The sequence below is a fragment of the Coloeus monedula genome (assembly GCF_965178545.1).
Source record: "Coloeus monedula genome assembly, chromosome: 2".
Taxonomy (NCBI): Eukaryota; Metazoa; Chordata; class Aves; order Passeriformes; family Corvidae; genus Coloeus; species Coloeus monedula.
In genome coordinates, this window is record NC_138782.1 from 11115989 (window position 1) to 11137335 (window position 21347).

Consider the following 21347-nt stretch of genomic DNA (forward strand, 5'->3'; position numbering starts at 1 on the left):
GAAATGTTGATTTCTCTCTGTGTATGATGTGTATATATTCATATTATGTTACTTAGCCTATTCTTTTCCATGCATTATTCATTTTAATTGCGATTAAAAACTACAGCTTACATATGACAAAATATCATCAGTGCTAGGTTCTTCTAGCACTTAGATTCCAAAATATTTGCAGTTTTCACTGGTGATAGAGGGTAAGAAATTGGCTCATGCAGCTTCTTTCCTTCTTTTGCTAGTGCTAAGGCTCTATATATCACCAGATGTCCTTCTGCCTGACGGAGATGTTTCTGTGGTCTTTGAAGACCAACTTGCATATTAGAGGTGAGCTGTTACCTATTACTAAAACAAAACATCGAAGATTATTGATGGATATTAAACTAATATAAAATTCTGAATACTCAAATGAAGTGGTTTTTATACTTAGGAGAAAGAAAATTAGCAGCAATACAGTGTTTGAATTTGGTCAGCTTCTTTGCTTTTCTTGTCATAGAACTGGAGCATTGTTTCAAATAAAAGATGTTAAGATTATATTTCACTGGATGTATTTCCCTTCTCAGGAAGCTGTGGCCTGCTTTGCTGTGGGCTTCAGTTTAATGACCAGTTTGGGTCAATGGTCCACAGTCAAGTGAACTGCAGAGGCATTGTGATTTGTACTCAATGTGAAAATAAAAGAATACTGCATGCTCTGGGTATTTTACATGATTACTTGAAATCTCATACTTACAAGGATATATTTGTCTTATTAATTGATTGTTCCAAAAGACATGTGACTAATTACTAGCCATGTATAAATTACCTTCATTCATCTTGCCTTGCTATTCCTAAAATATAGTTCTAAAAAAACCCCACTGGTTTATAAGTGGACCGCATCAAAATATTATTTATGACACATCATGTCAATTGTACCGTACAATAATTTTGTTGAAATATTATTTTGAATGATCAATTGATATTCAGCTGAATGTTATTATTCAAATATTGACTCAGTGTGCCTTGACATTCCGTCTTTGTGTGAGAACTGTTCTATGTCAACAATAGCATCAAAACATCAAAAGCTGTATTTCACAGAAAAATCTGATGGTTTAAGTAAAAACACAGTTGTGATTTATTGTAATTAAAGCTCTGCTGTGGAGTACTGTGCCTATTTTCCACTTTTGACTTTCTTGCTTCCATTTATTCATTGCCTAGGCACCTCATTCAAAAATTCGGAGGCAGAAGGGAGGATGATGTCCTGGTTTAAAACCTGCCTGCCATTTCAGTACCTTCCTACATTTTTTTTCCCTGTAAGGAATTTCTCCCCATGGAATATTCCTGTCTGACTTTAGGAGGACATGGATGCAGTGACTAATTATTTTAAATGCAGTGACTAATTATTTTAAAATGATGCAACATAATGCTATACTTGGACCTACCCAATGGAGCTTGCCAAGGCACCCCTAAGTCTTTACATGTCAGCCACATCAGGAACTGACTGGTGGAGTTGCAGTCCTTATGCAGCTGAAACATCCAAATTTCTTTGCCACAGGAACCAAGTAGACAATAATACCTGTCGATTAGGAATATTGAATCCTTTGAGAGAGCAGCTTTATGAGTTCTTGAATCTTAAAAAATACCCCAACCTGTTGTCTTTAGCTCAGCTGTGTCAGGCATCAGAAAACATTTTAAGTTATTCCAAGATACGCTTTTCACCATGATCCTTACCTTTCCTTCTGAAAGAACACAAAATACGCTAATTAGGGAGGTGGTAAAAATACTTTTGCATGTGTGCAGCTGGAAGGGAATCAAAGTGTATTTAAAGGAAATCACAGCTCCAAATAAATGTAAGGGCTTGTCACATCCTTCTTCATGCCTTGTCTGCTGGTTCTTGAAAGTCCTGGTGGTATTCAGGCTGTATACTGTGCTTGTGTTTTAACACCTGACACTGCTTTAGCTGGCAAAAATTGAGGTGCTGAACTTTGCTTTCTAAGTTGCATTCTGTTTCTAGTGTCACATCCATAATTTAATGTATTTACATTTAATTGTACAGATGAAGACATTGGGATCCACCAGTACTATGACAAGAAAGAACCAGGTAAAATATAAATAACCATAACTGAAACTAAACAAAACTTCAAGATGTTCAATGTTTGACACCAACTGCTTGCTCTTAAAAATGCAGCTTCAAATTTCTTGTTAGTATATGCCTCTGTATTTCTATGGGGGGAAGAAACACAGTTTTTCTACCCCAGCTTACATAGGAATATTTTAAAACTTTTTAAACCACAGAAGAAAAAAAAAAAAAAAAAAAAAAGAAGGCAAAAATATTCACATAAAACAAACCGTTATGTAACTAGAAACCTCACTGGGATTTCACACCCTGAATTCTTACGGATTTTAAGATCGTGTGGAGCCCAGTGCACGGCCGGGTGATCGCCGGGATCCCAACAGAGGGCATCTCTGCCTGCTCTCCGGAATGGCCATTCCGGGGCGAGCGATCCCTTTCCTTTATCTGATTAATCATGGCAATCCTGCAAGTTTCCCCACGGGCCGAAGGGGCTGTGGGGCTGGAGTTCCGCCCCCTTTTCGCCCGTCCGAGTGCTGTGTTTCACATGCGGCTGTGCTGACGGACCGACGGACCCGGCTCACCTCGCTCCGTGCCTGGCGAGCCTGGGGCTCTGCGATGCCAGCCCACCTGCGCAGCTGTGGCAGCCTTTCTTTCACTGCGAATTTAAGATATCTGACTTGCAGGGTGAAAGCATCGGGACTGCCTTGATTGTTTTGGAAATTTCTGTGTTTTATCCAACTGTGCTAGTCCTCTCTCTAATATTAATATTTGCTGACAGCAGTTGTAAGGATTAATTCATCTCTTCATCCTCTTTCCTTTAGCATCACAGATGAAGCACAGTTAATTAGAAGAGAGGCAAAAGCTAGCAGAATGTAAGGATATTTTCTGGGTTTCTTCTTACAGTAAGACCAAATTGCTAATTTGGATTGGTGATGCCCCTGGAAGAGCATTAAATTAAACTCAGACTGCTTCCAATGTAACTTTCTGCACATGTCATCTAAGACTGACGATCACAGAACTACACAGCCCAAAACAATTGAAAAATTATAATTATTCCATCCTGGTATATTTGCGATCTGTTTGGTTTTTTTCCCTGTCACTAAGCATGGTAGTGTGTATTGCTTTTCAAGTCTATTGTCAAAAAGAATCTCAAAAATAATCCAGATTTTTCTTTATGAAATTTCCTTAGCAGATGAGCAATAAATATTTTCCAAATCATCTCTTGACTTGCAACACCAACTGCCTTAAAACTGAAAATTGTAACTAGAATACTTTCAGCCAAAATCAAATTCCCAATTAATAATCAGCTGCCTTCAAAGAACGGTTTTAGCTTTGAATCATTTACACTGTCCCTGCATTATGTGGTTAAAAGCAGTTTCAGTTCATACTATCACACAGCAGTACTGTGACAGTTAAAGATTTTTATAGTAGTACAACTTTTCTTTAACTCGAGTTTTACAACTTCTGCTTTGCTCAGAGCTTTCATTAATGTTCAAACATTATTACATGACAACTCTGAAAAATCTAATGATTTTTTAGACAACTTCACAAAGCAATGTCTATGCTATTAGTTTATCCAAATGAAAATTCCCATGGAATTGTGCATACATATGAAGGCAAAATGTGATCTGCAAGGATTAGTTCTTTCCAGCGCTGCAAGGTGTGTTTGGAACAGGTTGGAGCCCCACTGGGGATGGGTGTGAAGGTGCAGCCATGTGGCAAATCCACACCCACTGCAGAGAATTCTGTGTCAGACAGGATCAGTGCAGCTCTGGGAAGGTGAGGGAGGGTTAGAGGCAGGGAGGAGCCTCACAGGTTTGCATCCCTTGTGCTCAGTGTGGTGCTATCCCACAGGCGCTACATGTGTGAAAGGAGGAGCAGGCCCAGATAAACCCTGTCACCAGCAGCCCCAGTGGTGCCTTTTGCACGTGTGACAGGCAAAAGGGACTTAAGCTGCTGCACCTTGTCCCTGGAAATGCAGGGGTGCCCCCGGCACAAAGCCTGCACAGCACATTTTGGAAAGAGGAGCACTGGGGAACTTTGTTCACAGCAGTTGATTTGTACAGATAGTTTGGTATCTGTCCAGGCAGTTTCCCATTTTGCATATGTGGATAAATATTCCAGTATTTATGAAGGCACCCATTGAAAATGTGATCTTACATGCCTAATTAATATTATCATAACAGTTCCACCAACGCTGGCTTCAGTCCAATGAAACACAAAGAGAAGTTGTATGCTGGTGTCCTCTTTTGTTGATACATGAAATCCTTCATTTTTTCACTCTATAGCACTTCTATTGTAAGCTCCTTTTTGCAGGGAGGTTTAAGCATAACTGCTAAGTCATTCAGTCTGGAAGTTGGCATACAAACTGACAGCTTGGAGCTCAAAACTTTTCATCAGGTTTCCTTTAAATAGGAATAGGTTATAAACAATGTGTTCTAGTTTCTCATGGTTTTTATTGTACACTTATGAACAGAAAACTGCTCACTTTTAAATGAAGAAATTTCACAAGTTATTAGAGCCTGATTCTCAGCCATGAAACAAGCCAATTATTGGCAACTCCAGAGGAAGCTTTGCCTCCTGGTTGCTAGAATTAATGTATTAGGCCAGAATTTTCACAATAGGGTGCTGAACACTAGCAAATTTGTTAAAGGACTTCAGCAGTCGTTCAGTTTCATCTTTGCTTGACTTGGCAGATTGTTCAGACCAAATTTTCAAGAACACCCTATAAATAACTATACTCCATAAGTTATGGCATTCACAATTGCTTGTTCTTAATACTTCTATATATGCATATATTCATGCATATATATTTTGCAGACATGTTAGTGCCTGCTTTTTTAAACTAGGCAATGAAATGTTAATTCAGAAGACCAGAGTCTATTTAGGATGCTTGAGACTTGAAACTGAGTTAATATACTGAACAGCAGATACTTTTTCACTGCAAGTGCTTAGCAGCTGGGTAAGTTTTGCACACAATTGCCATGGGGAAGTCATGGTCAGTGTGGACAGAGCATGCCGACTGTTCCTATGACTGAGCCTTCCAAAAACAGATCCTTTGGCAATAGAAACTACAGCCATTTCCTTCCAGCTGTAGGTAAGTTTTATATGTAAGGTAACTCATAGAAATCTTGGAGTTTCCACAGAAAAGGAAGTTCAACTCAAAGAACTCTTAAAAATTACAAATATAAATGTTTGTTTGTAGACACACCTACATGTATATATATACAGTCACTTATATATACACATTTTTCTACCTTGTTTATTTTTTTTCTCCCACTTTTATTTGACAGCTCGAGATTATCCTTGGATCCTGAAAACCAAGCGACCAGACAAACTGAGAGATGCACTCAAGGAGGTAGAGGTATGGTTCAGAAAGTTTTGAGCACAGCAACAGCTAATCTGGTTTTCAAACCTCTTTCAACAGCTTTAATTTTCATAAAGATCCAACTCTCCCAGTGATGATAAATGTGCTTTTGTCTGGTGGGCTCTTCTAAAACAGCTGCATCTTTGTGTGGCATTTTTCATCTGTAAACTTGAAAATCAGAAGTCTGTTAACTGATAGTGACAATGTGTGCTGCCAACTCCACTCTTTGTTTTCTGTTGTCCTTTAGGACTTAATGCAGAACAGTCCATGTGTGCTGAGCAAATGGAAGAACAAACATACCTGCCAGGTACAGTGTCATCAAAAGGTCTTGCAGTGTTCAGTCAGTGGTGCTGAAGAGCCATTCAGTGACAGGAGCAGTAATGTTAAAATGTTAACAGAAAAAATCACTGGATTTTTTAAAATATGTTGGCCCTTCTTACGTAGATTTGGTTTATTTAAATTTCTACCCTGAAATACATGCCTCAAGTAAAAAGCCTGGGGTTTATCAACACAAAGAAATTACATTAAAGGGCCCTGAGTCTGTGAGATGATGGTGATGATGATGATGATTACTATTATTATTGTTAATTATTGTTAATATTACTATTATTGTTTGGGGAAACTGAAAACACCCTGTACCTCAAAATAGCAGGCAGAGGGAGCAGCTATATATTAAAATATATAGACAGGTCTGGAATCTGTGTTATATTGTTTTTATGTCTTAATTATTTACATATCTGTCACAAATCTTTTTACTTTATGCTTGTGTAATATGGGAGGGAAGTTATAATTCTAAACCAACTAGATCATTAATCAAGTAATGGAATAAAAGATATTGTGACATGTGGCACACATGTAATTATGTTCTCTGGCTATATGAGTTCCACATTTTGTGTACAAGAAACCCTTTTTCACATCCTCATTAAGACAGAACAGTAGGGCAGGGAGGAGAGCTGAACATGATGTGCTCCACAATCATGTGCTTCTTCTGAAAAGCATATGTAGTGAATTTTATATGTTTATACAACCTTCATGAGGAAGATGCATCATATTTGAAACTACTTTGGCATGTGGAATACTTGTCAATATTACTGTTTCAAAAAAGGAATTTTGTCTTCTAATTTTTATACTTTTTCAGACTCATAATTTTTTCTTCTTATTCAAGTTGTTTCAAATGTGTCAGCAGAATGTTTGTTAAATATCTGAACACTGTACAGCTAAAATTCCAGAAATGCCTTGAAGAATAGCAAGATGTTTAAATACTTGACATGCCAGATGGTTTGTAGTCTTTTCATATAAATTACAAAAATATGATTGTCTAAGCTACATTTGCCTATCAGATCTTACTGCTAGTAAACGTATATCATTCACATACAAATTACATAGTATACATCTGTGAATGTTAATCTTCTAGAGCTGATTTAAATATTAATTGTATGCTAATTTGGGGGAATCATTTTTTCCTGTCATTATTGTTCTGATTAGGAAAGAAATTTGGTTAAGAAATACTAAGTCAATTAGGTGTGAGTGCATGAGTGCATTCATTTGCCTCCCAGTTTGCTGTCTTTTCATTTGCTCTCCCTGTCCATTCTCCCTTTATCATTTTCCTTCCCCTCCCATTCAGCAGCATCCACCTGCAGTGTATACAATACATACTTTGGAAAAGTAAACTTCTTGCCAGGTTGTGTCATCCTGCCTTTACAATATAACACCTTTGGCTCACTATCAGTTCTGTATAAAACTCTTCTTTATTTTTTTGTCTTAGCACACTCTAAGCTATTTCAGGCTTACATCAACATGAATGAGATGAATACAATTTAACTTATTTCTTCTACAAGATGGGAAAGAAAAAAGATGGGTGTTTTCATCCTAGTATATTAGGTATTGAACCATGTAAAGGGGTAGTTTAATAAATTTAGTATTTGAGGGGTTTTTTTAGATGGCTGCTAAGGCCAGAGTATAAGTGATGATATAGGTTATAACATAACCAGAGTGAAAGTTATAGATAAAAATCATAGTCATTTCCCTGTCCTTAAATTCTGCTTTTTGGTTTCTCAATCACAAAACAAAATGTGTTTTGTTTAATAGTGGCTGATTATTGAAGTCTCCAACAAGGGTTAGAATGTTTTGCCAAACAATTGTGTTATTCCACTTTCTGTCTTCCTGAAAATAAAAGACCTCTAGCAAATGAAAATAAAATGGAGAAAAATGAATCATTTGGAAGAGTCTAGAGCAGAAAAGCTGTCTTCTATCAATTTTGATGTCAGATGGTTTGTTTTTCTGCTGCTCATCTGTCTTTGAGCATTTGGCAGCAATAATTGGACTGTACCTTTTCGATGCAAATGTTCTGAAGCTTCTGGAAAAGATGTTGTATATTTATTTTTTACTTCTAAGTAGAATACTAATTAACTGTTTCAGCAGAGAGTGTTTACCATGCAATGGTGTCATCTGTGGCATAACACTGCTGTATTCACAGCCTTTTTTGGATGAATACCAGAGCTAGTGGTAAGAGTCCATGTTTGCATTAACTCTGGAGAGTTAAAGCAACATTACAGACAAACAGCATGAACATGTAGGAAGTTACCCTGATTATCATAATTTCAATGTTTTGGGCTAAATTTGAGTATATGGTTTAATTATAGTATCTATTTTGCCTTTGTTTTTAGTAGCAATACAATTTCAAATAAGCTGCTTTATAGAAATTAAAATATTTAACTCAACAGATACTTTTTCTCATTTTTCATTAAATGTTATTTGTGTTTGAATCTGCCATATCTGTAGCTGAAGCAGGAGCAGTTCCCTTTGTATTGTAGTAGCAATGTGGCATCCAAAAACTCAATGGCTGCTGTACCTTGAGCAAGACAAATGGAAAGAAAACTGAAAAGTGATGCAATGAAAACAAGACTATTCTTTAAAAGAGTAGTATGATTTCCCTCAGATTTTGTGAAAAACAAGCATAGGGCTGCTTCCAGTGTCCCTTCTGTAACCTAAATACCACTATTCTTAATTCCTCACCCTTCCTCCAGCACTTCCATCTTAGAACTGGCCCACAGGCAAAAATTGGCGGCTGTTATTTTAAACACGCATCAGCTAAAAATAAGCGTGCTGTCATGTTAACTGTTTACATGCAAATGGCCAATTAGACTTCATGCATATGCCCCAGAGACAAATCCAGCTGTTTTGCCTGGAGATTATCTTGTCCATTGCATGAGTCTATTTCTCAAAGTTGGCTTTTCTATACGAATTTGCTTAGAACAACCATAATGATGGCCTGGGTTTCTACCTTTCTTAGCATTTCATTTTATGCATCAAAATTTATCCTATTATGGGTTTTTTTGGGGCCCAATCAGTGCATTGGAAGTTTCATATTTACTTCCTTGTCCATGGCCAAAAGAACCCCGATGGCCTTTATTTTTGCAGTCCTAAGTATATATTCCAGCACTGCTTAGAGCTTCTGGAATAGATGATGTGGCAGTTCATGTAAACATAACCTAGACAGTACAGGGAATTTTGTCAAGGAGCTTGCTCTCATATTTAAGAGACCTTAGTTGAATCCTAAAGGACTGAGGTCTTTTTTTTAGCTCTGTTCCAATAGGATCTGAACCCACACCATTTCTGTATGGTACTTCTGACCCCCAACTTTGATGACCTGTGCTGAGTTGTTGAAATAATCCTGTAATCTTCGTTTAGCTGATGTCAAAGGAAAATAAATAGACCATAAAAGAAGGATGACAGGAAAAAGACAAGAAGTCTTTACAATAAGATGCCACTGTACTCCTCAGCTTTCCCTGCCAAGGAGTAATGACCTGAGCAATTAATTTTATCAGTATGGTTGAGTTTACTCAGCTCAGCTCTGGCTGCTTCTTTTCTTGGTCTCCTTCTCTAATTTTCTGGAATGCCTTGAAGTTTTGCCACAAAATCATGAAATCTTCCTATGAAATGATGCCATTGGTTAAGGTTTGGTTTTACAATATAAGGCAGTAAAAATAAATGAGATCTGTCTGAAACATTTGATTTCCAAATTTTTTTAGTTTTACATTTGCATTATGATGTTAAATTAAACACATGCCAACATTGTCCTACATTTTATTGTATAAAAGCCAAGCACTAGCTATGAATCATATCTGTTACCTGCTAATGAAAAAGATTTATGTATACTTTGTTAACTTGTTTTGATTTCATTTAGTTGTATTTGTGTTGCAATTTATGTATGTATATAAATAGTTTTTCTATTGCCATTGTCAACATACTTAGAACTGGATTCTGAATTGAGGTCCACAGTAATATTTTCTGGCTTGTTCTATCAGCTACAATGCCCATTAGCAAACTGATTTAGCAAGACACATGGTGACATAACGCATTTGATACCAAAACCAAGACATTCTGTCTAGAATACATGAGAAGCCAGCGCTCATCCCCAATTACCAAGAGGGAACACTGCCCTCATATTAAATTCTTTTGGTTGCTTTTGATCACCACCATTAATGTGTTGTGTGGTTTTAGATATTTGGAGCTAGAAGTACAAATGCATTGATTATTGTGAAACAGTAACGTGTAACAACAATAACTTCATCTGTAGTAAGGCATGCAACACCGTAATTACGGTGGGGTGGCTAAGAAAGCAATCTGGAATGAAGAGGTGGGGAAAAACCCTGGGAACCTGCTTGAACAAGAATTGCTTTGCAATTCTCTTCTTCTTTTGCATATTCCTTTGTCAGTTGGGCTCTCTAAGGGAAAACAGTTTGCAGCAATATTTTTTACAGGCATATTTTCCTTCTCTTCCAATTTCAATCAGATAGAAGCAAATCCTGGCTTTGCTCCACAGGTATCTTTTTAGGTAGAAGGGCTGATAAGCAGCTGAGCTGCATGAATGAGGAGTCAAGGGCTCAGGCTTCTGAGGATAAAGGGATCCACTTAAGTAGATGCTTAAGTTGTACTAAAGTCCGTAAGTCATGAACCTGTACTTAAGTCCTTTGCTTAATAAAAACTAACTCAAATACGTATTGGAGCACTTTGCTATTGGGGAAGGGATAAGTCTTTCCCTGAGTATCCTCTGCTGCTTATGTCTTTCTTGCTCAGTGGAGAAAAACTTTTTGCATATAAAATACGTAATCCCTTCTACCAAAGTCTTCACATTCAGCTCCTCAATAACACAGAAATTAAGTGGCCCTTCCTTCCCAGCATGTAGAATGACCAGGTGTCCAAGCATTTTACTCAAACTGCATTCAAGTACAAAGTTTCTGCCTTATTCTTCCAATAGGTATGAAGTAATGTTTTCATATTTTATTTAGGAACACCTTGTGACTGTTTAAGCTCTGGAGATAACTCTTTGATTTTATTTTTCCCATCACAGTACTTCAATCTGAAAAATTTATGATGTGTTTCATCGTTGTGAATTTCTTTCCCTAGTTTAGTATCTGTTAGATGGAATGATGTAGTGCCTTGTGTAAATAATGCCTCTTATATTGGCTTTTATTCCTTAGCACTGATGGGCTGTTCCCTTTGGAATTGGATCGCTGTGTATCAGTGTTCAAGCCAAGTTTGCAATCTTCCCTATTTGCTTTATATTCATTCTTGCTTGTGATTGGCCTGCTCCCATCCACCAAAATATGAGTTTAACTAGTCAAGCTTATGTGTAACAGCACCTAAATCTTACTATCATGGAGCAGTCTTTGCACAGACTACACAGAATGTAGCAAATTGAAATAGTGGGTTCAATTTGAGCACATAAATATTTTCTCTTTTATGGAATATTTTTGATGAAAGATAGCACAGAATCATAGAATCATTTAGGGTTGAAAAACCATGTAAGAGTGAGTCCAGCTGTTAACCTAATGCTCCCAAGTTTATCACTAAAACACACCCTTAAGTTCCACATCTACATGTCTTTAATACCTCCAGGGGTGGTGACTCTGCCACTGCCCTTCTTTCTTTAAGTACCTGCTTGTACTTCATGGTGAACTCTAAGAACTAATTTTTTAAAAACATCAGTTCTAATCCAAAGATTTTTAAAGGGAGATGAATGAAATCCTAACCTTACATGGCCATATAGTTTTTAAGGTCTCTGATTAACTTTTTAAGTTTAGACTCTGAAGTTCCTAGAAGAATGAACTTAAACCTATGGACCAACCACACTAAGTTATTATAACAAAAATTGGTTAAATTACAATTTAAGATTTTCCCAAGTGTCTCAGACTTCCGAGGAGAATAATGGGAAAGAATGTTTTGCTGTAAAATGAAAGAAGGCGGGAGCACAATGGGAGAAACAATAAAAGTCATGGAAATGATTCTACTTTTACCTACTATCTGTGGTTCTGGCATGCCATAGTGATATGTAGAGATCTATACAATACTGAAAATCCATAGCACTGGTTTAATGACCAGTTTCATAGATGCAAAGCAAAGCACACCCATTAGCACAACATTTTATATGTATATAAATGTCTTGTCATGAAAGACTGGAGAGGTTTTCATTGATTTCTATTATAGCTCTGTAACAGGTGTGATTTGTGCCATTACCAGGAAATTAATACATAGGCATAAAGTGAATTTATACCCTGACTGCCCCATCCCTCTTGTTGGCACATAACACTGAAAGATTGGGGGTGTTTTACTCTCCCCTATCAGGCTGATATCCCTTCCGTAATTTAGAACTGAGATTTCTAGAGTATTTATGTAATTTTGCTTGATTGTTCCCTACATCACCATTTGGCAGCTCCTGGGTTTCAACCCTTACTTTTTCCAGCAGGTTTTTCGGACAGTTATAGCCAACTGTAGTCAAACCTTGCTGGACTTCATGTTGCCAAGTTGGAAATAAATTGTGATTTTATCTAATCTAACTTCAACATAAGGACAAATTGAAGTTTTGAAAGATTGTAATAAAAGCTGCATGAGTGTAAGCGTGTCTAACATTTTTACTAGGACAAAACCTTAAAGGACATCCATCATGACAGGGAATATTGAAACATTGACTATATGTATCTGTCAAATGAATGTATGATTAGACTTTGGCAGGATGGGAACTGATCATTTGTTCTGAGAAATTAATTCCACATCACAGATTTTTTTTGTTTCTGTTTCACACATTACTAGACTTTATTTCTTAAAAATGTTGGTTAAAGGTGTTAGAGCAAGAAGGTAATTTCTTTAAGTACACTTGTTCTATTCCTTGGAGAGCACAGAGGTATAGTAATATAGCAAAATATGTAAAACTGAGAGTTTCCATAACTGAATTATCAGGAGCAGAGCATTGCACAAGGGGCATGCCCAAATAGATCACTACATTCCTGTTCCTCATACTTTTTATTTATTATACAGTCCAGTGGATTTCACTGCAAGAAAGTTCTAAAGATCATATTGCAACCATGTTTGTCTCACAGCTCCAGCAGAGAACAAACGGGATTTTTTTCTGCCGAATTCTCCTACAAGAGCAACTGTTTCTTTAGTAGTTAAGTTTTTTAAAAGCACAGAGATTTCTTTAAAAATCGAATGTTAGGTAGAAGTAGGAGCTGGAGCGCCAGATTCCTGGCCTTTGGTGGGCCCTCTGGACTTATCTGCAATGGTCTTTCCATTGAGAATTCCTTTTATAGGCTTTATTTTCTGAATTCCTTTGCTGTAGTAGTTGCATTCAGAAAATGACTAATGGTTTAATTATGCAAAAACAAATGTTTTTCATAACTCCTCCCACTGAGCATTCTCTCTCTCATAGAAGATATTGCATAAGAAGGAGCTGATAAATACTGTAACTTAGTATTCAAGATTATATGTCATTTCATTTAAATTAATTAGGCATGAATAGTCAATTAACTTTGAAATAACCTTCTGACTGTTCTGTCCAATAGTTTAAATTCTTTCTTTCTAAGAGAGACATCTATAACATTATGTCAAGGAGTGAATGGATTTATTGGGAGCTCACAGCTATCTCTGTGGTAGGGTACAATTATTTAATTTAAACAATATATGAATGACCAGAAATAACAAGGATAGCAAAAAGGTGCTGGTTTTAATCTGTGATAATAATATAGAATTACATTAAACCCTATTTTATATGTTTTTACATGCAGACTATGCAGTTACTTTATACAGAAAAAATCAGGTCCATGGATGATAGAGTGATCAGTGTAATTCATTCCCTCATTCAGAACAGAATTTTGATCTCTGTTTTTAACAAACTAATTCAGTACATTTTATGTAACATTTGGGGACTTAGCTGCTTCTTCAAGAGTTCAGCAATTGTAGTTCTTGTGCCCTTATAATTCGGTGTCATGTTGCATCTCTCATTGAAAAAGCTTTCAAAGTCATTATAAGACATCTTCACGTCAATGATAATTCATTTTTGTAATTTTGAAAATCAGATTACTACGTAATGGACGGCTGCTAATATGTACCTTAGAATGTTTCACTTTATTAATGATTTCTGATGTCTTGTTTTCTCGCTCTTTGGATTCAGCTCCTCTTTCACTCAGGTGCTTTGGTGTCCCTAAGCCTTTCTGGGCCACAGCTGGAGAAAGTGGTGATTGACAGGACCCTGGTGGGGAAGCTCATCTCCGACACCATCAGTGATGGTAATTACACCCATGTGCAAATCAATTGCCTACATTAACAATAGAGTAGAGAAACAGTATGTCAACAGGTAGACTAATTATTGCCACTGGGGACTTGCAAACTCAACAAGTAATTGCATGTAATGCTATAGTTACAACCCTCAGGACTAAGAACACTTTAAGAATAATATTTAACATCAAAGTTTTCAGGCTTGTCAAATGCTGCATGGGTTTCTAAAATTCCATTTCTTACACATTGTAACCGCTGTGAACATGCCATTTGAACTTGTCATGTTTATTTCGTAGGTGGGAAAATGGGACAGAACCAAACATCAGCCAATTGAATAATTACATGGGATAAAGCTGTTATTAAAAAAGGCTGGATAACATTAATTATGTGGAGGTGTTCTCATTCAGTTTCTTGATACCCAGAATCTCACTACTGTTATTAACTAGTGACTGCTAAAAATTAGGTTTTCATTTAATGCAGAAGAAAACTTACAAAAACATCCGTTTTTCCACAGCTGTGTGATATGACTCATATCATTGAGAAATCAACTGGTATCTTGGCTTCTGCACAAGCAGGAGTATGAAATTTTGGTGTGAGCCGTATTACATGTGCACTACCTTCCAAATTCTTTAAGAGTAGACTCACATTGCATCCTTCTAGTAAGAATATGAGCTTAATTCTGGTTTGTTCTTTAATGATTTGTTTTTCTCTCTACCCAGGCATTTATTGTATATTGGCCTAGTTTTTTAAGAAACTGCAATACTGTGTCCCTCTGATCTTATCAATATATAGTAGTTTAGTCTTGAAAATTAACATTAATATAACTATGTTAGTAGAATCTTTATTTATAAAAAAATTTAACCCTGACCTCATTTTTTGTTAACTAATTACACAGAGAGCACAGAACATGTTTACTATCTTGTCTTCTTTTTTCACTCTTCACCTTAATTACTGGACTACTAATTCCGTCTAGATTTTTTTGCCTTCTGTTTCTGGAGGGAGGATTTCCTACTTTCAGGTAGGAAAAAAACTAGGAAAGTGTGGAATCTAATGTTATACCCAAATTGAAGTAGTTTGCGGAAATTATTTGGAGTACTTTGTCTTTAAAAAATAATAAAAAAATAAATTATATGTATCATGCCTTACCTTGGCTTAATATGTCATAGAAATACAAATATTTGTTTAGGAAATACTGCTAACTAAAAAAGCTTACAACTAAAGCAACAATAAAGCAACAAATATGTTTTGCTACATTTAGACCACTGTATTTATTACATAAATAATATTATATAATGTTTCGTCCTTATTTTCACTTATTCAAGATTTTCTTAAACCTCCATGTTTGCTAATACCCAGGTCTGAAGGTGAAATAAAATTGCCTCTGTTCAGTAAAAGCAAACCGCTCAATAACTTTCATTGCAATACAGTTTTTATTGTCATGAACAATAAAAGAAGATGCTTTTGTTATCCACACAAATAGTGCTCAAAATACAAATTTTTATACTGAACTATCCTTACATGAGAAACATGAGATAATGTTGTCCTAGAGGAAATTAATTTTAATTCAACAAAATAGCACATCTTTCCAAATCTGACTTCAAATTACATTTGTGATTATAAAGTTGCCCAAGAGAAATTCTACATTTAGTACAAGAAGCCTGTATAAAAAGAATAGTTCTTACTTCAGAAATGGATAAGGGTTACAATCTGCCAGAATTACTTATGAAATGTTGTAATTCTCATTCGGAGTAGCATGTCCTCTTAACATTTGGAATAAAGGTCAGACTGTGTGCACAAAATGCAGAATTACTACTGCTTTTATAATCCTCCTGTGTCTAAGAAAGCTCTCCTGATTCTTATTATTTATAGGCAAAATTTCATCAGCATCTGAGGTGTGCTGCAGCTCATCTTTAACATAAACTATGTCTGTCAGGACATCAAAATATTTTAACTGCGTACATACATATTGAGGGTACCATGTTCAGTGGTTTTCAATTTTCATGTGTGTGCAGGATCTCAGTTCTAGCTTCTGAATCATCTTATCAGATGCTTTATCACTTTTTTTTTTCCAAAAAAGCTAGTGTTAATGTTACATTTCAAAGGCAATTATTTGGCTCTAAACTCTACCCTTTAGCATTTGCATACCAGCTACTTCAGAGTTGTGCCAGGACATGACTGTTGGAAAATGAAAGTGGTTATAAATCAGACTAAAGAAAAGCAAAGCTGAGTAGCCAGTTTTCCATGCTTATATGTAAGACTAAACTGTCAATCTACTTAAGGATATGTAAAATTTAGATTTAAGAATCTGGGATATTAGTAATAAATGCTTTTTTTTTAAGTTTGTTTTTCAGAGGTTATTCCACAGAGTTTGGTTTGTTTGTTTCTAAATCTGGTTCCACTTTAATTGGCATTTTCCTCTTAGGAGAGATTTCTGAGTTTAGTCTGAGCTCAGCTTTCTAGATTTATTTTAAACCAGCAGTGATTCTTTGGTGATCTGGTACTACTTACCCCAATGACTCACTTCATACTCAGACATCTCTTCAAGTGTGGGTGCTGCTTGAATAACTGGGTAACACTTGGGAAAAACCCTAAATACTATTTTCTAAGTAATTTTCATTGTCAGATTAGTTAATCACTTTTATGTTGAACTAATTTGGTCTAGCACCCCCGTATGAAAACAGTGGGGATTCCACTGAGCTTTTCCAGACTTCAAGGGAGTCTTTTCCATCTTGGTTGCTTATATTGTTTGGGTACCCCCACGTGAAGCTTTCAACAAATTCGTAACCCCTTGGAAGCCTAATCCTGCGTGTAACAGTCTCCTTGGTGTCTGCAGCAGCACCAGGAATCTTACAATGTCAAAATACCAGATACACCTCCAGTACTAATTTGCTTTTATTGCTCTTAAGACAAGCTAAGTTGTATGAGGTGCATTTCTGAAATACTGGTGGATGTAACCATAGGAAAAAGAAAATACTGAGGGCTGAGTACTGAGATGAAAATTAATGTGGAAGGGCATAAAATGTATATTTGAATGTAGTGGCAATTTGATATATGTTTTAGGATATTGCAGGGCTTTCAGTGTAATATTTAAGACACTGTCTTGAAAAGAAGTGCAGCGTCTCAGTGGAGTGTTTGTCTTGTTCCTAGAGACAGGTATTACAGTGCTGACAATTTTTTTTTTTTCAGCTGTTCTTACAGACAATTTCTTCATCTTGTCATTTGAGGACCATAACCAACTCTGCTTTATTCAGTTTACAAAGACAATGGATTCTCCCGATGTAAACAAAAGACTGGAAAAACTCTCTTGTTTGGACTTTAAGGTATAGATGTCAATGGTGACTGCAAATATTGCAGGAACTATACATCATGAATCACTGGTGTTCACTGATACTGTGTCGCAGCATAAATTGCAAACCTTTATATAATTGACCAGAGCAGCTCAAACTCTAAAAATGGCAATTACTGAAAAGTTGAAAAATATTACAATGGCATTCTGAGTTAAGGAGTTAAAATACTGGAGGGATCCAGATTTCTACTGTGTTTATTTTCAGGCTCAGACACACATTTGAGTTATCCCTCCTTGACAGATTACCTTGTGTCCATTGAGCAGCAGTAAGTGACCCTTGGCACATTCTTGGCATCTAACAAGCATGAAGCAAAGTCTGTAACAGTAAACCTCAGTGTAAAAGATTTAAGTTTAATGTATTTCACCCCTTGTTTGTTGTGGGCTGAAAACACACGCACGGTCAGTTACTGTGGCTCAGCTGATAGACACAAACACATGAAGCTCTGATAATTCAGTCATCTGTCTGAGCTCCAAGACTGTTGTAATTCTTGGCAGAAATCTTAATTTCCCTTCTAGTCACAGTAATGGTGTTGTTGGGAGTGTTGCTTTTAGAATTAAGCCACTGAGTAAGGAGTCAAGATACAAAAGCTGAGTTTCTCACCACTGGCCAACTGTGTGTGTGACCTTAGGCAAGTGACTTGGTGCCTCTGTGTCCCAACTGACTAGTTACACAGTGAAGATTGAAATACTCCTTTTTTGCAGCACTTTTTGTGTGAGTGTATCTTCACTACAATGACAGCAGCAGCTGAAAGGTAGCCTGGAGAGAGCTGAGCTGGCTTTAAACTAGCCAGTCTGGAGCTCAGTGGAAATCAGCTCATCTCAAGATGAATTACATTGTGTCTTGTGTGGATTGATCTGGGTAGACATAACTTATTTCAACCATAAACACTTTGGCATCAGGATACCACTTCCTTAGGTGGAAGTGGTTGGTGCAACAGCAATATGAAAAAATAATCAGCCAAAGCAATTAACTTTGAACAGTTGAAATAGGGAAGGGGCTGCATCCAATTCACTGCAAGAATGAAGAAGGGTCAAGCCTTTTCCCAAGAAATGTAGAAAGATGTTGTGAGCAAAAGAGAGAGTTTGTATTTATTTCAGACTGGATAAACATTAAAGAAAACAATCTTATGCTAGCAAATATTTTCCTCTTGACAGCCCCTCAGTAATTTACTTCCTTACATAAGGGAGCTTGCATCTGCAAGGCAAGCTTTTTAAGGATGTGTTTAATTTAAGTTTTGCCATAATGTGTTTTAACTTGCTTGGTAGAAATACTTTCTGCTGGGATTAATATCTAATACATTTTCCAGGCTGTTTCAGTTCAGGGCCTCTTTTCAGCAATGGCTTGTGTTTGCAAGATTGATCCAACCTCTATAACGTGGATTTGAGACAGTTCACTGTTCACTGGGAACCGAGCTGATACATACTTTACTTTAAAATGCTGTGCCTTGTGCCTGGCCTGTGGCGTTCATTGCAGCTGTGCTTTAGGAGCGAGTGTGGTGTGTGGTGGGGCTTTCTTCTTAATAGCACTAAAGTTTAACGAAGAAGCTGTGGTGAACTGCCTTTGTCATTGAAGTGTGAGGGCCACAGCTTCTGACTTAATGTTTAGAAAAAACAGAAGTATCTGCTGCACTCCTTAATAGGGTTGTTAAATTCAGTTCTTTGCTGACACAGCTGAGCTTCTCAAAACACCTCCATGCTCAACGTTAACTTTGCTTTCTCTTGAAATCAGTGGGAATCGCTGTGGAACATTTCTTTGCTAGCCAAAAAAAAGGCATTTGCATTTTTTAATTGAATGTTCTTTTGTGTGAGGCTTGCTAGTTAGGCAGCTAAATATAATTTTTATTATCTTTGGAATTCCACCAGTGTGAGACTGCAGAAAGTATTATTCACTTCTGCAATAATATTGTGTTAGCTCTCTGCATTGATTTAGAGTTCTTCATGGATGATTTTGGTCAAATTTCAAAAGCTGAAAGATCACAGACATAGCACTAATGTCACTCTCAGTAGAAAAATAAGATTGTCCTCAATTGTAACTGTACAAACTTGTAATAGTATGTAACAATATGTAACAATAACAAATGTTATTGTTAAATGGGGGTTTAGGGAAAAAAATGGTTCTTTAGAGTTGGGGTTTTATTTAAGAGAAATTGAATGAAAAAGGTAGCATGCACTGGTATAGAACTAACACGGGATTAAAATCTGGAGCCAAGATTCAGGAAATTTGATTATAGCCTTCATTTCTGCCTCTGACTTCTGGTGTAGCCTTGAGAAACGTAGTGTTTGGGTTTACAGTCCCATTTCTAAAATGAGGGAAGTGTTTGTAATGGTATAATTAAATTTCTGTCATATTATCATTGTAATGATAAGCAACCTCACATTGTTCAATGTCCAGGCTCATGGTGGGCAAAATTGGCAGCAGTGTTGGACTGCCAGAGTTCTGTCAATAATAAGAACAAGTCAACCATGCTTTCTTCCTCACAGATTGATATTTGTCCAAAAGTTGAGTTTTTACACAATGCATACCTAAATGAATGAATTAATCTCTCTTATCCTCTTCCTTTCTAATTGATACCACCTTGAATTTTGTTTGCACTTTGAAACAATAAAGGAAGACTTATTCTATAAATCATTACAGTCTTGAAGACCAGCAAAATAGAAAACAAACTATTATTATTTACATTTTCTGAGTGACATGAGTCCATGTTTGCGAGTGACATGTCTAATGCAAGACATTGAGGTTTACAAAAATTTGTGGCTGTTTTAACACCTGAGGTTGTTATGAACAGTTAACAGTACAATACAGGACTAATTAATACACGTGGAAGTATTTGTTCTTTTCCAGACTAATCAAGGTGTTGTCACCAAATTAGCTATTAGTATATAGTTCTAATTCAGGTAGCAGCTACCTGCTGACTATTTTGTGTGTTTTATCTTTACCCGTTAAAATATTTTGACAAGTGAAACACGGGATGTTCTGAAAATACTGACCTTTTGCAAGTTTTTCCTGTCTGTGTTTTTAATCCATTTCAATTTACTGAAGGAGACAGAACAAGGAGTTAAATGTTTACCACGAGAGAACAACATTGGTAATTACTTTGATTTCAGTTCCTTTTGATGTGTATTCATGGGATGAAGAGGTCAATAATATTATGACCATGCAAATAGAAGAGGGTTCTTTTTGACCATATAAAAAACAGCAAAGGATTATTAAAGCATTAACCTTGATTTTAATGGCCCTGGTTGAGAGCTGAGATCACAATTTGGATGAGCCTGATTATTTACTAAATACAATACATAAATGCAACGGGTTCTTAACACCCATTGCACTCTGGCATTATCGCATTACTGCCAGCCTTTGTTGCCTTCCAGACAGGAATATGAAAGCAATCTGTCATGTAGTGAGACTGGCTCCAGAAGCATTTCTCTGATAAGAAGACCCCCTGCCCTTTGCTAGTGTCTGGTCCAGTAGGCTTAGCCATGCGCTTAATCCCCAGAAAGTGGTTCGATTATTGCTGACCAGCAATGGCAAGATAGGTTTTTTTTCCCCTAGCTATCAACCTTCCATTAATTCCTTAAGCAGAAATGCGGTGCAATCTATATTTCCTTGGCATGTGTCACCCAGATGGTGCACTGCTCATGTTTTCAAATAACCATGCTCCAAATAACAGAGTTTGAATAATAAATTCCACAAATCCTTCCTGAGAAAGAGGCACAATTCTCAAGAGCTGCATAAACTTTACGCATGATGCTGTAGCTCATCCACATTATGCAGAAAAGTATATGTTCTTTTGCAAAGCGGATGTTTGTGTTTCCATTCCTTAATTTTGGGAGGAAGAAAAAAGATATATGTTTGCTCAAATACTGTAGAATATATTTAATATTTGATTATGTCTTAAACACTAGCCTTAGCTCCGTGGTCAGCTTTGCAGAACTTGTCATTTAATATGGCTAAGCTTAAATCCTGTGTGGAGGTCGATGCTGTCAAGCAACCATGACTGTACATTTTGGTATTGATTGGAGTCATTGCAGTAAATTCCTTC

General features: G+C 36.6%; 1 protein-coding gene across 1 annotated transcript in view; it reads left to right on the forward strand.

Moving 5' to 3' along the window:
* Positions 1 to 257: 257 nt before the first annotated feature.
* WDPCP (WD repeat containing planar cell polarity effector) overlaps positions 258 to 21347 on the forward strand; it is a gene marked incomplete at both ends in the record, with an annotated part of 101682 nt that continues 80592 nt past the window's right edge. Inside the window, 8 exon segments of the mRNA XM_082276908.1 lie at positions 258 to 318; positions 2024 to 2068; positions 2863 to 2882; positions 2886 to 2913; positions 5335 to 5405; positions 5656 to 5715; positions 13858 to 13972; positions 17148 to 17281. Coding sequence (XP_082133034.1) covers positions 258 to 318; positions 2024 to 2068; positions 2863 to 2882; positions 2886 to 2913; positions 5335 to 5405; positions 5656 to 5715; positions 13858 to 13972; positions 17148 to 17281 — 534 coding nt within the window.